We start from the raw sequence: 20,320 nt of genomic DNA, 5'->3' as shown, positions 1-20,320 counted from the left end.
TCAAACAAATCGTAGTCTTCTAAACATAATAACCAATTAGGAGCCCATTTTTCAGTATTCAATACCATTCCAAAATAATAGAGAATTAAAATCACACAAGATAGAAAAATTAATATTCTATTTAACAAAATAGACAACAATTTTCACTAGAAACTACAAAACCTGAATGGTTTTGTTTATAATTGTCAAATATATAAAGAAATTGGTATTTGCTTTTGTAGTTTGTTCTCCTTAATAGACACGAATCAAGAATAAAAGAATGGTTTCACCCGAATTCGAACCATCGACCTTCTGTTTGTATTAAACCGGTTTTATAATCAACTATATCACGAATTCGAACCATCGACCTTCTGTTTGTGTTAGACTGACGTGATAATCAACTATATCACGAATTCGAACCATCGACCTTCTGTTTGTGTTAGACCGGCGTGATAATTAACTTTATCACGAAACCTGAATTAATTTTCCTTACAATTGTCAAATAAATTAAAAAAAAAGTGTGGTATTTATTCTTAAAATTTCATATTTAGCTCTCCCTAACTCATTTTTTTAAAATCCAATACAATCCCAAAATACTATAGATTAACATTATATTTAACAAATTTGACTAAATAACTTTCTATCGATACTATAGAAGATTTTAAAAAAAAAAAATAAAGAAAAAAATGGCTTTACATGGACTAAAACTGGAGAACCTCAGTTCAAAATCTGAATGATTTTACTTATGTCAAATAGATAAAGAAATAGTGTTTGTTTTAACAAAAAAAAAAAAATCATATTTTTCTGTCTTTATTAATAGACACTAGGCGAGTCCATTTTTTAGTATCAATTACCATCCCTATATACGAATTGAAGATAAAAAATAAAAAATTAGAATTACAAAGGTTTTGATATGGGATCATAATATAGATTAACATTATATTTAACTAGTTAGACTACACAACTTTATATAGATACGGTATAAAATTCAAAAAATGAAGAAGAAAAAAATGTCTTAGTCTAGACTTGAACCGAAGACATTTAATTTGTTAGACTAACGTGATAACCAACCATACCACAAAATTCATATTTTGCTTTTCTTACTAGACACGAAAAAAAATTGGCTTCACCTGGACTTGAACCAGAGACCTTCAGTATATTAGACTAACATGATAACCAACTACACCACAAAATATCGGAATGAATTTCATTATAATTGTCAAATAGATAAAGAAATGGTATTTGTTCCTAAAAGCTTCCATATTTTGCTCTCTACTAATAGACACTGAGCAAACCAATTTTTTGGTTATCCAGTACCATCCCAAAATCCGAAGTGAAGATAGAAAGTCACAACAGATAATAGATTAACATTATATTTAACAAATTCTACTAAACAACTTTCTTTCTATCAATACTATAGAAAATTAAAAAAATAATAAAAAAAAAATGACTTCGACCAGACTAAAATGGGAGAACTTCAGCGTGTTAGAATAACATAATAACTAACCCTCTACAAAACCTGAATGATTTTGCTTACGTCAAATAGATAAGAAATATTATTTGTTTTAACAAAAAAAAAAATTCATATTTTTCTGTCCTTACTAATAGACATGAGCGGAGTCCATTTTTTTAGAATTTATTACTATCCCAAAACAGGAAGAGAAGATAAAAAAATAAAATCACAAAGTTTGGATATGTTATCATAATATAGAATAACATTACATTTAATCAATTAGATTAGACAACTTTATATTGGTAGTGTAGAAGATTCAGAAAAAAAGAAAAAGAAAAAAATGTCTTCCTCTAGATTCGAACAGGAGATCTTCAAATACATAAACAAATTGGTATTTGTTTATACAATTTTTTTTTTCATATTTTGCTCTCCTTACTAATAAACACGAATAAAAAAAAATAGCTTGTTAAACTGACTTGATAACCAATTATACCACGAAATCAGAATAGTTTTCCTTACAATTGTCAAATAATACCGAAATGATATTTGTTCTTAAAAAAATCCATATTTTGCTCTCCTACTAAAGCGAGTCTATTTTTTCATTATCCAATGCCACCCCCAAATATAAAGGGAAAATTGAAAGTTAAAATCATAAAAATTGAATATGTGACCATATAGATTAATATTATATTTAACAAATTATACTAAACAACTTTTGGATACTGGAGACTTTTAGTGTGTTAGACTAACATGATGATTAAACACACTATAAAACTTAAATACCTAAATGTTTTTTCTTATGTTAAATAAATAAAGAAACTGTATTTATTTTTGCAAAAAAAATTCCAAATTTTGCTCTCTAGACAAGCCCATTTTTATTTATTAATTACTATCCCAAAATAAGAAGGAATAATAAAGTTAAAATCATCTCACATCAAAAGTAATAAATAATATCATCATTACATTAAACTAATTACTAAATCCTGTAAAACAACTCTATTTTATCTTTGGAAAACCTATGAATTGTTGTCTACTAAATTGAACGAAGTAAGTTAACTATTCTCATTAGTAAATAATTTTAATCGCAAATCATTCTTATTCAATCACATTTTTACTTATGTTTTCATAATTGTTCTTCAAATAATTAATTTAGTTGTGTTTAAGATGTGTTAAGTGACATTTTGTACCTTTGTGTTTTTGTAATGTTTTTTTCGTTATACTTAAACGACTTGATTAATATCCTATTGTATTAATCTTTTTCTAGTAAAAATAATAATTTTGGATTAATATCCTATTGTATTAATCTTTTTCTAGTAAAAATAATAATTTTGTATGTGAAGCATGAAACAAGCTAAATAATTAATAAAAGTGATTACAAGATAGTAAGTAAGACGGTAAACATAATAAATATCCAGTCATGATCTATAGTTATTTGGTGTTGTGGATTGTGCTTAATGGACAATTAAATTGATATATAATAGATAGAGATAATAAAAAAAATTATTTTAAATGTTGAAACTTGTAAAAATATTCTATTTATTTTGAAAAGAAGTAATATTAACATTATTGAATTATTGATGTATTAATATATAAAAATGTTGAGATTTAAGAAAAACATTTGATGTGATATTTTGATGTTGTTTGTATTTAAAAAAGAAGATTGTTTATCAATGATCTTATTGATGTCAAAATGCATACAAACTTAATAGGATATAAAAAAGAAAGAAAAGGTAACATTGTAAGTTGAAATAAAATATATTCAGCTAATTAAGTCATAATCTTATTTACTCGCACTAAAAATAATTTTTTGAATTTAAAAATAATATATAAATATTAATCTCTTTGAATATTTTGAAATAATAAAATTAAATCGTCTGGATAATGGTTAAAAATAAATTCTAACTTAAAAGTGACACCTAATTTTCTCACAAAATTAGGGAAAAAAATACAACACCTTTGAAAAGGAGATTCCTTAGGAGTTTGGTGTTAGGTTACACGTGAGAAAGAACATTAACGTTATGTCTCAGGAAAGTTAAAATGTTTCTACTCTAAATATTTTGGCCATTTTTTAAAAATATTTTACACTTATTTTAATTTGTTTATTTTTGTCAAATCCTAATCGGTCTAACATATTTAACTTATGTCCTAACTTAATCTAAATTTAATTAGATAATTATATATATTAAATAAAACTAATGCCTTAAACATAAAAAATGAAAAAATAATTCAATGGGAAATTACAGATTTATTATATTCATAAATTAATTTTATGACTATAAATAAATCAATCCACAAATATTTGAGAGTTTTTATGGTCCATTTATGAAAAAAAAATAAATGTTTAAAATTGAGTCAAATGGACCCTAAACAGATTAAGAAATAATTTTTGTTAAAAATATTATTTTAAATGTTTCAATTTTTTTGAATTTTTTCCAAAATTAAAAATAAAAATTCAAGATATCTTAATGCAAGAATAATAAAAATATATAAAACTGAAAAAAAAGAAAAAAAAAAGAAAGAGAATAGCGATCAAAAATTCAAAATCAATAGTGAAGAATATAGGAGAACTCTACCTCTAGATTGGAAATCTAATTTTTTTGAAAGAAGCTGCTTCACGATCGGAGTCCCAGTACACAGGAAGAGACATAAAAGAAATCATAAGGAAAAGTCCCCTATGGATCGGGAATCCAATCGACGGTTTCTATTTGCAGTTCTCCTTTCGTCGAGGCATCCTCTCATTAGCTTTCGATGACGTCTTCATCGCATTCGCAAGGTTCGAATTGACATTTGCTATGACTTAGAGACGTTCTGGAGTTCACCTGGAGAAATGCTCAGCATTTTCCTCTCTAGCGATCAGTTTTGAAGAATCCGGCGATGCCGATTGAGGTTAAGGTTTGAGGCTAGTCTGGCCTAACCTTTTCTTAAACTAGACTCGATTCTAACCTAGAACTCTAGCAGCTAGGTATACCCAATTGACTAAACAATTCAAACAATCAATCAATTAATAAGTTAATTAATTGAAATTGAAAAAGCTGAAATCAACTCGAAGTCAATGTATACATTCATCAATTCATATGAATTATACAAGTGAGGAGTCAATGAGAGAAGCCTACCTAGAAGAGAAAGGAGAAGGAAGAACAATCTCTAAAATGGAGTTCCCCGGAGAAGATGACTTTCTCGCTTGAATCACCTTAGAAGTGTTATTCTTTTGGTCACTAAGTTGAAAATCTAGTAAATGGCTAGTCGTGTCTCGAATGAATGAGGAATAATCCTGATAAACTTTTGATCAAGGATAACTTTGGAATATTTGATTTTGGAAACAGGTAACTCACTAGGCGAGTTGAACCGACTAATCTAAGCTCTCAGCCGAGTTTTGGTCGAGTTCAATCTTGTAGGTAACCAGTCAGGTTACACTCTCTACTTTCAATTAGGGGTGAGCAAATGGGTAAAACCAATCCGTTTTGCCCGATCCGTATTAAATCCAAACTAAATTTATCCAATCCGTAATCCAAACCATTTTACTAAGGGATCCCTTTTACTAATTAATACGGATCGGATACGAATTGGATTGAAAATGATTTGGATAATCCAAACTAAAAAATATTTATATATATCAACTTGAAATTAGTCAACAATTTTAATTTTTTTTTTAATTTTTTTTAATTTTTTTAATTCGAATTTATTATTATTATTATTAAATTTGAATCTGAAAAATATAATAAAATAATAATAAAAAAATAATAATAATAAAAAATAAAAATAAATATCGTTGTCAAAGTGCAGATAAGTAAAATATATATTATATTAAGATAAAGTTTAATTTAAAAAAAAATTAAAAAATATATTTTTATATAGATAGTTTGGATAATTTGGATAATCCTAATCCAATCCGATTTAATTCAACCCGAACTCAATCCGATCCGATCTCAATCCAATCTGAAATATCCAATCCGAATTAGTATTTAGAATTGGATTGGATTGGATTTCGGATTAATCCACCCAATGCTCACCCCTATTTTCAATAAGGTCAAATAGTTATGTGTAGTTTTACGTTTTTAAAGTTCACCTTTTTTCTTGGTCTCGATTTCAATCTTCTTGTTTCCGTTGAGCCTCCAAGAGCTATAATTTTTGACTCAGATCACCGTTGAGATTGAGACATAGGGCATTGGAAATTTATTGATGTTAGCTAAATGTTTCGGCTTGCCCATGAAGTCCAAGACAGGCCGTAGATCCATGTAATTCTCGATGGAACACGGTTGACCTTGATATTGACAGTTTGGTTTACGGACGACCTAGCATGGGCTATAGATCAAACCATGAGTGCTACTTTATAGATTACCATAATATAGATTAACATTATATTTAACCAATTAGATAGACTAGACAACTTTATATCGATACTTTAGAAGATACAAAAAAAATAAAGAATAGATAAATGGTTTCGCCTGGTCTCAAACCAAAGACTTTCAGTGTGTTAGACTGACGTGATAACTGATAATCAACTACACCACAAAACCTGAATGATATTTTCATGATACAAACAACAACTGACGTGGATTAAATATTTGAAGAGAAAATGGAGTCCATTTAGATATCGCTGCAACTAAACATGTGAATCCATATGAAGAAGAGAAGGTGACAAAGAGTGTTTCTTCTAGAGCAAACTCAGAAAGCATATATTATTTGGTTGTTGTTAATAAAGATGATATGATGAGGCATGTTGGGTATGGAGAATGGAATAATATTCAAGCTACAGTGCAACAACTACAGCTACTAACATAAGAGAAATTAGTCCTCTCCAAACAACCGTCAGATTATACAACAACTTATATATTTATGTGGTTAGCCAACCATTAAATGGTCATTAACCTTGATTTTCTAATTGCTTATTTGTTTATGGGCGATGATTTATTGTTTTGAGTATATGATTATAATTCTCGTGTTGACTCTCAACTCTTGGTTTTAACGTTTTCAATACATGAGTGATGGATAAATGTCGGGGTGAACATAATTTGGGTTTACCCAAACCCAACCCTAATCCAAACCCAAAATATTAATTTGGGTTGGTTAATATGGGTTGGGTTGAGTATGGGTTGGATTTAATTTGGGTTGGGTTAGGGGTACCCAAATTACCCAAATTATATAAATTTAATTTAATTTTCTATTATTAATCTAATATAAACTAATTATCTTCCAACTTTAAGTCGAACACGTTTTTGACATGTTTCACAGGTTTTTCATACGTTTTTAATATTTTGAACACGTTTTTAATATCTTAAACACGTTTTCACATTATAACACGTTTTTTACACGTTTAATACGTTTTCATGTTTTTAGCACGTTTAACAAATTTTACATGTTTAACACGTTTTCACACCAATAACACAGTTTTCACGTTTAACATTTTTGTCATGTTTAATACGTTTAACGTGTTTTTGACAAGTTTAATACGGTTTTTACGTTTTTGGCACATTTAACACGTTTTTAACATATCTAACATGTTAACACGTTTTTAACAAGTTTAACATTGTTTTCACATTTTTGGCACGTTTAACATGTTTTTGACATTTTAACATGTTTTTGATATGTTTAATACGTTTTTCACATGTTTAACACGTTTTTCACATGTTAACACGTTTATCATATATTTTTGGCACGTTTAACACGTTTTTGACATGTTGAACATGTTTAACACGTGTTTGGCTCATTTAACACATTTTTAGCACATTTAACACAATTTGCTACCTTTAACACGTTTTTCATATTTTGGGCACATTTTCACGTTTTTGGCACGTTTAACACATTTTGGCACGTTTTTGGCACGTTTAACACGTTTTTGACATTTTAACACGTTTAACACGTTTTTTCACATTTAACATATTTTTGACATGTTTAACATATTTTTGACATGTTTAACATGTTTTTTGTACGTTAACACATTTTGATAAGTTTTAACACGTTTTGTCACGTTTAACATGTTTTTGGTATGTTTAACATGTTTTTCACGTTTTGGCACGTCAAACGTGTGAAAAACTTATTAAACGTGTTAAAAATGTGAGAAATATCTTAAACGTGTAAAAAACGTGTTAAACGTGGAAAACATGGAAAACGTGTCAAAACGTGTTAAACGTGCCAAAAACGTGAAAATATCTGAAAACATGTTAAACATATTAAAAATATATTAAACGTGTTAAGAATGTGAAAAATGTGAAAAATATGTTAAACGTGTCAAAAACGTGTCAAAATATGTTAAATGTGTCATAATCGTGTAAAACGTGTCAAACATGTCAAAAACGTGTTAAACATGTCAAAATATGAAAACAGTGTCCAACGTGTCAAAATGTGTTAAACATGCCAAAAACATGTTAACCGTGTCAAAACGTGTTAAACGTGTGAAAAACGTATTAAATGTGTCAAAAACATGAAAACGTGTTAAACGTGGAAAACGTATTAAATGTGTCAAAAACGTGTGAAAATGTGTCAAAAATGTGGAAAACATGTTAAATGTGTCAAAATGTGTTAAACGTGCCAAAAACGTGTCAAAAACGTGTTAAGTGTGTCATAATCGTGAAAAACATGTCAAACGTGTTAAACATGTCAAAAATATGAAAAACGTGTTCAAATTGTCAAAATATGTTAAATGTGCCAAAAACGTGTTAAACGTGTGAAAAAACGTATTAAACATGTCAAAAACGTGAAAAACGTGTTAAACATTTCAAAACGTATTAAAAACGTCAAAAATGTGGAAAATATATTTAAAATGTCAAAAACGTGTTAAACGATTAAAAATGTGTTAAATGAGTCAAATACATGTTAAATAAAAAAATAAAAATAAAATAATTTGGGTTACCCAACCAATACTCAACCCAACCCATACCCAACCCATATTAGTAAATAATATGGGTTGAATTATGGGTTGGGTAAATTTAATTTGGGTTGAATATGGGTTGGATAATAAGGGTTGGATAATACGGGTTAGGTTTACCCGTTTGCTCACTCCTAGATAAATGTAGATTATGAGATTATATTCTGTTTGTATAGTTATTAACATTATTGATGTTGATTGATTGTAATAAATCAAATAAATAGCAATTTTACATAATAAAGATGTATATTTTGTTCTCATCAATTTTGACATGTGCATAGTTTGTATGCAAAAGAGAAAGAGATCAAATAAATAGAAATTTTACATAATAAAGTTGTATATTTTTAAAACACTAAACCTTACACGTCGATATTGTGGTCATATTTTTTACTCTTTATGCTACAGATACTCATGACTTGGTCAAATATCAACACGAAACTGGAGATATTCAACTTTTTTTTGATTACTTTCTCGGGCATAGAATATGATCTTATCTGTCCTTCTAGCTCAAAGCTTTTTGAAGTGACAATAATTGGTGGTTGTAGTTTATTTCACTGTCTAAGAGTTGTCTAAGAGTTAGTGATCATTGTCTTCTTCCAATGATATTTCACGGTCTAAGAGTTAGTGATCATTGTCTTCTTCCAATGAGATCACTGTGCTTTTGTTAGTATGTAGGGTTGTTGAATCCATGAAATGAACATGTGTTATTGATTCTTCCTTGCAGTAGGGGTGAAATTTGAATTTATAGTTCCTTAGAAACATTTTAAAGATGCAGTCAAGGATATACATAATAAGAACGAAGAGGTAAGATGAGAGAGAATCTCCTAGCCTTACTCCCCTTTCACCCTAAAAGAAACCACTATATATGCCATTCACGATGACAATGAAGTGAGGGACCGAAACACACTGCATTAATCATTTGATAAAAATGTTAGGGAAACCGACATCATAAAAGAATTCATGGATGGATTCTCATCTTATCGAGTCAAAAGCTTTATGAATGTCGATTTTGAAAGTCACTCTCGGAGATATAGTTTTCTTCCCATAAATTTTCAATAAACTCTACATAAGAAGTATGTTATGGGAGATAGAGTGATTTAGAATAAAAGCTAGTTGCCCTAAACTGATTAATTTTAAAATAACAATTTTAAATCTTTACCAAATGATTTTAGAGATGATTTTATAGATTACGTTACAACATGAAATAGGACGAAAGTCCTAAATTTTTTTCGGTAGTGAAATTTTGGGAATCAGATCTACTCATTTCTCGTTGATCAACCCATGATCAATGCGATTCTTCCTCATTTCCTCTAATCCTCTAGTAGCTGACCAGGAAAATAGAATATCTAAACTTGAAGGTTCGATAAGTTGATGTCTCTAATGCATTCATTGAAGTCCAGCATGTCTTGCGTGATTCCCGTTTCCAGTTCTCTTTCTTGGATGAATCTGGTGACATTAAAGTCTCCATTTTGATTCAAGGCTCATCATCATCGACTTCACTCTTGATCTCTCTCCATAATTGTCTTTTTTCACCTACTACATTGCTTACATAGATAACAACAAAGTAGTGTTTGTTTTTGTTATCTTACTAACAATCTCCATCATGATGACCTACTTACTGTCGAATAATTTCTTCACCTAAACTATGTTATTATTCCATCCAACTCAGATTCTGTTTTTACACCCATCTAAATTATGAATATAAGACCAGTCGTTCCAAAATAGTCTTTACTGACAGTATTAATTTGATTATACCTTACTCTCGTCTCTAGAATACCTATAGTTGTGATTTCCTGTCTTTCATTCATTCTTCTGACTTCCTTCTTTTTGATGGGGTCGTTGAGCCCCCTAATATTCCAGGTCATTATATTCATGAAAATTATTGACAACATGATTATTCATTAATTTTTGTTTTTTTTGCACAATTAGAATCCCACATCGAAAGATGATGGGAGTGAAAGAAGTTTCTTAGTATATAAAAGAAATTATATTCACAATTAGAATAAATCTTATATCGGAAGATGATGGGAGTTGAAGAAGTTTCTTAGTGTATAAAAATAACTCTCCCCTCTTTGGTTTATTTCACCCAATATTTGTATATTTTCTTATTAATTGATTTCCTAAGTCTCCGAGCACTAAGGCTATCAATTAATAAGAAGAAGAGATACAAATATTTGGTGCAATAAACCAAAGAGGGGAGAGTTTCTTTTATACACTAAGAAATTTCCCCAACTCCCAACAACTTTTGATGTGGGATTTATTCTAATTGTGAATATAGTTTTTTTATATACTAAGAAACTTCTTTCACTCTCATCATCTTTCGATGTGGGATTCTGTCAGCGTTTTCCCAACAATTTTCCCTACAATCTTCCTCCATATTTGTGGTTTGTATGGAATTATAGGTCTAGGATGTTGCCTACCTCTCATCTGCGTTGGGGCTTGAACTATTTTGTTAGAAGAGGAGTTATAAGTTCTTTTGCCTACGGTTTCTTTGTTTCTTGCCTTTTTGGGGATATGTTATGTTTCCGGGTTACCTTTATCTGCATTTTCTATTTCCTTTGGTGCTTCGGCTTGACCTTCCATATTTTCCTTTCTTGCTTCCCTCTTCTTGTGTTTGATTTCCTTTTGTTCCTTCACCTGAGTTTTGAATTGCTTTTCCTTTAGCATTGCTTTCTTTTGCTGTTTGTTTTTCCACCACTATTTTATTTGTACTAGGAACCTTCTGCTGATTGACTTCTCCATTCTGTGTTTGTTGTTCATAGTTTGCTTTCTGGTTGGCCATTGACTTAGGATATCTCACTACAGGGGCGGAGCTAGGATAAAAAATTACTTGGGGCTGACTCCAACTTGCACCTCGGATTTAATTTTTTATGCTCCGTTTTTTTCCCTGTAATTGATACAATAAATTAATAAATTCAAACATATAAAATAAAAGATGTATGAACATTTAATTTATGAAATTATGAAACAAAACAGTGCATTCAAAACATTTAGCATACACATTATTGAAGTTGTGCCCTTCTATTATTCTTAGATTAAAATTCTTTAATTATTGTATCATTATCAATGATTTCAGACAGCTCTCGTTCAATATAGACGATCATAGAATCTGTTAAAAACTCTTCTTCCATCTTGTTACGAAGAGTTGTTTTCATGAGCTTCATAGTTGAAAATGCTCATCTCGTTGTTGCTGTAAAACAGAAAGAGTAAAAACAAGACGAATCAATCTGCCAATTAAATATAAAAGTCTTAAGCCGAATGAAAAAGAGATTACAGATAAAAGAGATTAAGAGAATGAAACCTTTAATGGAGGAGGAGAGTTAAGTCGATCTTGCAATGCGTAACATTAGTTCAACTTCCACTTCCTCCGGTAACGATCATCGATCATATGTGCTCGGAAGATTTGATGGATGTGTTAGACGTTTAAGAGAAAGAAAATAATTGTGTGTATCTTTATTTTAAAAATATTTATACTTGAGTTACGTTAGCAATATAAAGAAACTATAATAGAATAGAATATAGAATATAATATATTATATTATATAATATAATAATATATTAATATAATAATATAATATATTATTATATAATTAACAGGATGAATCAAATGGATAAATGTTTAAAAAGGAAGAGATAGTTGTTTATTCACTCTAACCTATTTTTTTTTTTATTGGGGTTGGAACTCACCTAATCTAAAGATTATTTTAATTTAGGCGAGGTTGGAGCTCACCCTAGTCCATGCGTGGCTCCGCCTTTGTCTCACTATAGAATGTTTAAATGTATTGCAGTTCACGCATTTGTACAATCACCCTTCATAGTGTATGCTCGTATTGGTAGCATTGCCCTCTTGATCTGCCACTATAATTTCATTAATTTATTAATATTTGATTTTTAGTGACAAGTGATATATTAATTCAGGGGGTATTTATGAAAATCTAATTTTATAAAGACTTTAAAAAAAGATATCAAACGTTTAAAAAAAGTATTTACACTACAAACTTAAAATCAAACGAGCTCCAATACTTATCATTTTCATCATTGAATGATTTGAATAAAGAGATTTTACAATTGATTTAAAAAACAATAATATTATTATATAAGAAAATAATATTATTTATATATATATATATATATATATTATCAAACTTCCCATAATTTAAATTATAAAATTATCACTTTCATCTAGGAAGTCGGGTTCCCTCTTGTGGTGGCAGGGGATGGTACTTGATCCGGTTTATAAATCGTTTTCACGTAGTGTTTTTTCACTCTTCTTATGGAGTTTCACTTGCTTTTTGCCTGAGACTGATGAGATGGAGGAATAACATTCTATACACTATTAAATGATGAAATGGTAATGTAATCTTCACTAGTAAAAAATTGATTTTCAAGGAGAGCAAAAACTCTTGAAGAAAGAGAAATTGTCTTCGGTGATAGTGTTTACCGAGGACGATAAATACTCTCGCAGCGTCTCGATGATACGGTTGTCGGTGAAAAGAAAGAGTATATGAGAGAGCATTTGTAGCTCTCGGAGAAAAATAAATACCGAGAGCTTTAACTCGGCTCTTGAAGAAAATGTTAAATAATTACCGTGAGCTCTATACCCACCCACCATTATAGATTAAAATATGTATATATATATATATATATGACAGACTTAAAATAAGGTCATTTATATTGATGATTAGATTAAAGAATTAATTCTTAATATTCTGGAAAAAAATAAATCTTGCTTATTTTATTTTGCTTACTCCGTATTCGAATAAGTAGAGTGATCCGTTTTTAAGGAAACAATCTAGGCATGATAGGGTTACGCTGCTTTTCGGTTGCTTGAATCCGCAATCAGGGAAAGTTGGACACGATGATAATGAATCGTCGTCATTTGTATCTCCTTCTAGATCATTTGAATTCGCCGGTGGTGTGAAATGAACTACTTTACTTCCTCCAACAAATATATATGTGTTTTCCATGAACAAATCCTCAAATCTACAACTCACAGCAAAGAGGTGTATTGTTGAAGATCGAAGAACAAAGATAAAACAACAGGAATCATAGCTTAAAATAAGTACTAAATCATGATTTTCAATTCCAGAGTAAAAAATTCACAACGTCCTGACCAATGGTTGAAGATCGAAGAGAAATTTAACTTGCTAACTATGAATCCACCACTCAAAACAAGTCCGATTTGAACGTTTAAATTAAAGATTTGCGTATATTAATAGCCAAAATCAAATCTTCAATTAACGTTACTAGTCTCTTAATTTGTGGAATTGATTTTGAATTAATTGTGATTAATTAAGATATTTAATTACCGTTACTAATCTCTTAATTTCTGTGATTGATTTACAATAATTGTGATCAATTATTGAAAACGTTTTGTCAATATATTTTTATATATCTATATATACTAGAGGTAGAAAAAGGTTACAGATATACTTTTTCAAAAAGAACAATCCACGTTCTCGAGAGCATCCAAAGCTATTATCCTCTGAGCCTCATTAAGAAGATTGCGGCATTAACGAGAAGAGTTGTTGAATTATGAGAGGGAGCATCACTAACATCCTACCGCAACGAGTAATCTATTCGAGGAGGCGAAATCTCTCTAAGGACAGTGTCCAACACGCCTCAACTTTATCTCGATAAGTTTTCATACATGTTCATTTAGATACAATCGTTTGTGGAACTTTATTTTTCCTGTCGTATCCATACATATATATTTTTTTCTAACACATGCAACATCTACTTAAACATACTACCTACGCCTCAAAAAGATATATTTCTCACTTTTTCAGAACGAAAATAAAGGGAAAACAACAAAGTCAAATTATAATACTTAGGTGAGAAACAATTAGGGATTTAAATACAACTTTTTAGGATAAGTCATATAGTTATCATATTAACAAATATAAACACAGATTAAATGATTAAACCACATGACAAAATATGAGTATACTTAGTGAGGAAAAATTGAATCTACATCTATCATATATACATGACTCAAGTAGCCAAGTTGTTCACAAGATAACCTCCTCTTCACAAATGATGTTACATTTTGGCTTTCCATGGCTAAACCAAGCTGAATTTCAGTTCCCTAAAAATTATACAGTAACTTTAATCACACAACTGTATGAATGGAGAGAATGTAACTGACCATGTTTCAATTGATTGCATATACATGTCCTAGAGCTTGATATGCAATACCCTGCAGTACATTGTCTTGCAATTCCTTTGGAAATCTCTTTCTACAAATAAATGATTTTCTCATAAGTAAACCAGCTGATCAAAATGTTAAGTAAAATAACTTAAGAGGTAATTAGTACTCGATCACACACTTGATGTCTATTGGGAAGTGAAGAAGATTTTTGACACAAAATTTCAAGTACTTGATGCTTTTAGTAGTAAATCAACAACATCCGTCATGTTATCTGAGAAAGAAATGAAGCAGCCAATAAATGCCAATTGAAAGTCTCACATTTCACTTTTTCAATATCCTTATTCAATTATATTTACTTAGAATATATAGTAAACTTTTTCAATATCCTATTCAATATCCTTATTTAATATCCTATCTTCACATAATCACCAAATTGTCTAAAACAATAAGCTTGATTCCTCTTACAAACAACAAGTTAACCCATTTAAATGCTAACAACATAAAAATCAATTGATTCAAATGAAAATCAAACACCATAATATATCACTCAATGTTAACCCAAGAATGAACCAACAATTTAGGATTTGACAATCAACAACAGAGTATGAACATACCAAGAGAAATTATCCAAAACTGGTCGGTTGTATTCGCGATCCAAAACTGGTCAGTTGTATTCACGACTATGTTGAGGTAAAAAATTGGCATGTTGTATGGGAAAGGCTTAAGCGCAGCTAAGACGGGAGGTCCAAAAAGCTCATCTTTGATTGTTTTTTATCCGACAGTGTTTCTGGTAATTTCGGTGTTCTATGCTTACTTACTGTATAGAAAAGAATTGAGTTCGTTCCACGACCATCAAGACATAATATACTAAGAAATCTCAATCTTTAGGTTACAGTTTCATGTGTAAATACTATCATTTCAAGCATTTTCACCCTGAACACTTATGCAAGTAATTTTTCTTTTTTAGCTTAGTACTACAGTAAGGCTTTTTGGTCTTTGATAAAGATTAATGGTCAAGAAGAAGTGATAAAGAATTAATGATCAGACATATTACCCGTTGAAGAGTAAGTATAGCGAATTAGCAATGTTCAGGCTATTACCCTTCTTTTAGAGGAGATGTATATCTTTGGCCCTGACCATATATATATATATAGGGAGCTGCTTTTCCCACCACTCCCATATTCCCACCCCCTCCCTCACTCCTCAATCAACTCTAAAATGACTTATTTAACCCTGTCACCTTTATATATTTACATTTCTTATTTTATTTATTTTAAGGCGAAGCGAATTATTATTAAAAATATTATGTTTGACTAATTATTAATATATAATATTATTAAGACTTATTATTAAAATTTTTATTTTTGAATAATTATTAATATATAATATTATTAAATAAAATATTATGATTATATTAATTATTAATTATTATTTAATAGATAATTTTATTTATAAAAATATTAATAATTATTAATATTATGTTTGACTAATTATTAATATATAATATTATTAATTAAAATTAGAAATAATTATTAATATATAATATTATTAATTAAAATTAAAAATATTATGTTTGACTAATTATTAATATATAATATTATTAATTAAAATATTATAATTAGACTAATTATTAATTATTATTTGATAAATAATTTTTGTAAGTATTTTAATATATATATATAATTAATATAATAAAATATTAATTATTTATATTTTATTAAATTATTATATATTTCAATATTTAATATATTTTAAATAATTATAATATAAAAATAATAATATTTTGTATTTTTAATTAAATAAATAAAGTTAAAAAAATATTAAAAATTAATTAATTAATTATATTTAATAAAAACACTCAATAATAAAATAAAATAAAATAAATAAAATAAATAAAATAAAATAAGAAATGTGTAAATATATAAAGGTGGTAGGGATAAATAAGTCATTTTGAAATTAATTAATGAGTTAAGCGGGGATGGGAATATGGGAGGGGGTGGGAAAAGCAATTTGCATATATATATAGCGTAGGCCTTAAGAAATGGATTGCCCCAGCCCAATGTAGAAAACATGAAAAAATAATTGGTTTCTTAATTTTTGTTAAAAAAATATTGTTTTTTTATATATATATTTGAACTCATAATTAAAATTTTCATTCTAAATCACTATGCTACCCACTTTTTAGTTAATTTTTTTTAATAAATTTGACTAAAATTCTTATTTTTTTTTATTAGATGGACTACACTAATCGTGGGTTTGTCGGACTTACCTCATAGCCGACCCTATACATATAAATGATTGGGCGATAGAATTTGGGGAGGAATTTAAGATGAATTATGTGGCGTAATCTGATTCGCTGAAAAAATAATAAATTTTTTCTTTTTTTTTTCTCTCCTTGCCTCATTTCTCTAGTGACAGGTAACACTTTAAAACATATGAGAAATAATGAAATAAAATGATTAAAATAAAATCTAATAAATGATTAAAAATATATTAAATAGACGAGAGAAATGAATAAAATTATTATAAAGAAATTAAATATATAAGAAAAACGAATAAGTAATGAAATAAATGAAAAATAATGAATAAATAGTATTTATTTTTAATCAGTGTCTTTATTTTATATATATTATATATATATATAACGTTTCTTAAGACAATTTTTAATTTTTAAAAGTAAAAGTATTTAACCATTAAAGGAAAGTCAGCATGTAGACAAGAGCAATTCTTATTAATAACCACGAGGCAATCCGCGCCATCTCTTAAAATAAATATTAATCGTCGATCAAAATAAATCTACGGTTCAAAATAAATATAAATTAAGACGCGGATAAACATTTATACCGTGGATTTCTCTCATAATCTGACGGTCCTATTCTTCCCCACTTAATAAACTGACCTATTATATATTACAATCTATGTAGATCACCATTAAATCAGAAATCTGTATTTTCTGATCTTGTTCAAGTCGTCTTCTCTAAATCTTCTCTTCAAAAATGTCGGGTCGAGGTAAGGGCGGAAAAGGCTTAGGAAAGGGTGGCGCCAAGCGTCATCGGAAAGTTCTCCGTGACAACATCCAGGGAATCACGAAACCGGCAATCCGACGTTTGGCTCGTAGGGGAGGAGTGAAGAGAATCAGCGGTCTCATCTATGAGGAGACTCGAGGTGTTCTTAAAATCTTCCTCGAGAACGTAATCCGTGATGCTGTGACCTACACTGAGCACGCCAGGAGGAAGACGGTGACTGCTATGGATGTTGTTTACGCGCTCAAGAGACAGGGAAGAACACTGTATGGATTTGGAGGTTAATTTGTTTGTTAGATTATCTCTGCCATTGGTTTAGGGTTTCGATTTATGATATTTTGTATATTGTTGTTGTTGTTGTTGTTGTTCTAGGCTGATCTTTTGTGAAAGTTTGGTTTTAGTGATGATTTTGCAGTGAAATTGTTTTGCTTTTGGATTCAATTGTTATTGAGAATTCATGCTGATTTGCAGAAATTTTTGTTCTAAAGAACGGATCTGACAAAGGATTGTTTGCATTAAATTAATCCATAGAATCTTTGATAATAATTAAATTGGCTAAGATTGATTGATAAACATGCTTGTTGATGAGTGATTTCTCAAGTTTATGTATGTAGACATTTTTTTGAGTGATGTAGGCTTTGAAACATTTCTTTATTAAATTCAAACTTAAGCTTCATGTTTGTTTTGATTTTGTTCCTTTATAAACACATGCTTGAAATTAAGAAAGTACCAATTATTAAATTCAAACTTAAGCTTCATGTTTGTTTTATAAACACAGGCTTGAAATTAAGAAAGTACCAATTATTTGTTCACAAAACAAACAGTAGTGTACAACGAGAAATGGGATGAAATAACTTTCATAAGAGGTCTAATTCCAAAAAAGGCTCACGGTCGATAAAGTTGGCAAAAAGGGCCTTTTGCCTTGTGAAAAATCTGTAATACCCTCGCGTGTCTGTTTTACCGCTTAATTACGAGAAATGTATTTTTCACATTTGGTATTTCTCGCATTTTGTATATATCTGAGTATATATTGAGATTCAGACATTTGTAAAATATATGAAAACGGCTAGGGTTTCGAATCGATCTATAATAAACTACGAAAGAACATTCTCCAATGGAGGACGCGATCGCGATGCATTCATCTCTGGATATCAGATTAACACACATAAATGATGACGACTCAAGACAAGAACGACTTATCATCGGAGGCTCCACTTGCCCCCGTCACCGTCGAAAGCAATGTTCGCTCTGACCTCGACACCACACTTTTTCAAATTATTAGATCTTTGAGATTGAGTCTTTTTTCATCAAATATGCAGACTTGGCTAGAGGGTCGACTATTCCTGATATGGACCATCCTCAAGGAACAATAAGGCACCCTCAATATGGTATGAGTGTCATCCAGCCACACGCTTCCTTCTTTGATCAAGATGACAATGGAATAGTCATCTTTCGGCGCCAGGACTTGCGTTGTCTAACAATGACAGCAGACTCAATTACGAGAAAATATTGCGTTCGACGGTGACGGGGTAAGTGGAGCCTCCAGTGATAAGTGTTCTTGTCTTGAGTCGTCGTCATGTCTGTGTGTTAATCTGATATCTAGAGATGAATGCATCGCGATCGCGTTCTCCATTGGAGATTGTTCTTTCGTAGTTTATTATATATCGATTCGAAACCCTAGCCGTTTTCATATATTTTATAAATGTTCGAATCTCAATATATACTCAGATATACCAAATGCGAGAAATAGGAAATGCGAGAAATATCAAATGCGAGAAATACATTTCTCGTAATTGAGCGGTAAAACAGGCACGCGGGGGTATTACAGACTTTTCACATGGCAAAAAGGCCAATTTTGCCAACTTTATCAACCGTGGACCTTTTTTAGAATTAGACCACTTATGAGGACCATTTCATCAAATTGTGTAAAACTTTCCCTGTTTTTTTATATGTTCTATTTACTAATAGAAACAATGCAAACTCATTTTTTTTAAGAATCTCTTACCATCCCAAAATAAGTGAGGATAAAAAGTTGAAATTATAAATGTTTAATAATTGAACATAATAATTAACCAATTAGACTTTGACAACGTACTAAATTGGAACATAATATAGATTAATATCTATATTTTACTCTCCTTACTAATTGAGACTATGCATTACTATTCCAAATTAGGAAGGTTAAAATCACAAATATTTGGCTTCACTTGGACTTAACCGGAGACCTTCAATTTGTTCAATGTGTTAGATTGACGTGATAACTAATTACACCACGAAACTTGAATGATTTTTCTTCCAATCGTAAAATAGAAAAAGAAATCATATTTGTTTTAAAAAGAAAAATCTATATTATACTCTCCTTACTAACTGACGCTAGGAGAGATTAAAATAACAAATGTTTAGCTTCGTGTGCAGAGACCTTCAGTTGTGTTATACCGACATGATAATTAACTACACCACAAAACATTAAATAATTTTTCTTCCAATCGTAAAATAGAAAAAGAAATGCTATTTGTTTTACCAAAAAAAACTAAATTTTACTCTCCTTACTAATTGACACTATGCATTACCATCCCAAAATAGAATGAGAAGATGAAATGTTAAAGTCACAAATGTTTGGCTTCACCTTGACTCAAATCGGAGACCTTTCGTGTTTCGTGTGTTAGACTGACATAATAGCCAACTACACCACAAAACTTATATTATTTTTCTTTCAATGGTAAAATAGAAAAAGAAATGGTATTATTTTTAAAAAAAAATCTATATTTTACTTTCCTTACTAATTGACACTATCAATTATTCATCATCATTCCAAAATAGAAAGGGAAGATGAAATGTTAAAATCACAA

The 20,320-nt window shown here is 29.6% G+C and overlaps 1 protein-coding gene across 1 annotated transcript; it reads left to right on the top strand.

Annotated features, from left to right (window-relative positions):
- Nucleotides 1–17,390: 17,390 nt before the first annotated feature.
- Nucleotides 17,391–17,912, top strand: LOC124939918 (histone H4). The gene has a single exon (XM_047480381.1). The coding sequence runs from the start codon at nt 17,445–17,447 to the stop codon at nt 17,754–17,756; it is 312 nt and encodes a 103-aa protein (XP_047336337.1). The 5' UTR covers nt 17,391–17,444; the 3' UTR covers nt 17,757–17,912.
- The last annotated feature ends 2,408 nt before the right edge of the window (nt 17,913–20,320 follow it).

The sequence above is a fragment of the Impatiens glandulifera genome, chromosome 5 (assembly GCF_907164915.1).
Source record: "Impatiens glandulifera chromosome 5, dImpGla2.1, whole genome shotgun sequence".
Classification (NCBI taxonomy): domain Eukaryota; kingdom Viridiplantae; phylum Streptophyta; class Magnoliopsida; order Ericales; family Balsaminaceae; genus Impatiens; species Impatiens glandulifera.
Note: the sequence above shows the minus strand (reverse complement) of the source record. Positions and strands in the feature narration are given on the sequence as shown.

Excerpts from the sequence above, each read along its gene's own strand:
- LOC124939918 (XM_047480381.1), top strand. The coding sequence starts at position 17,445 with ATGTCGGGTCGAGGTAAGGGCGGAAAAGGCTTAGGAAAGGGTGGCGCC.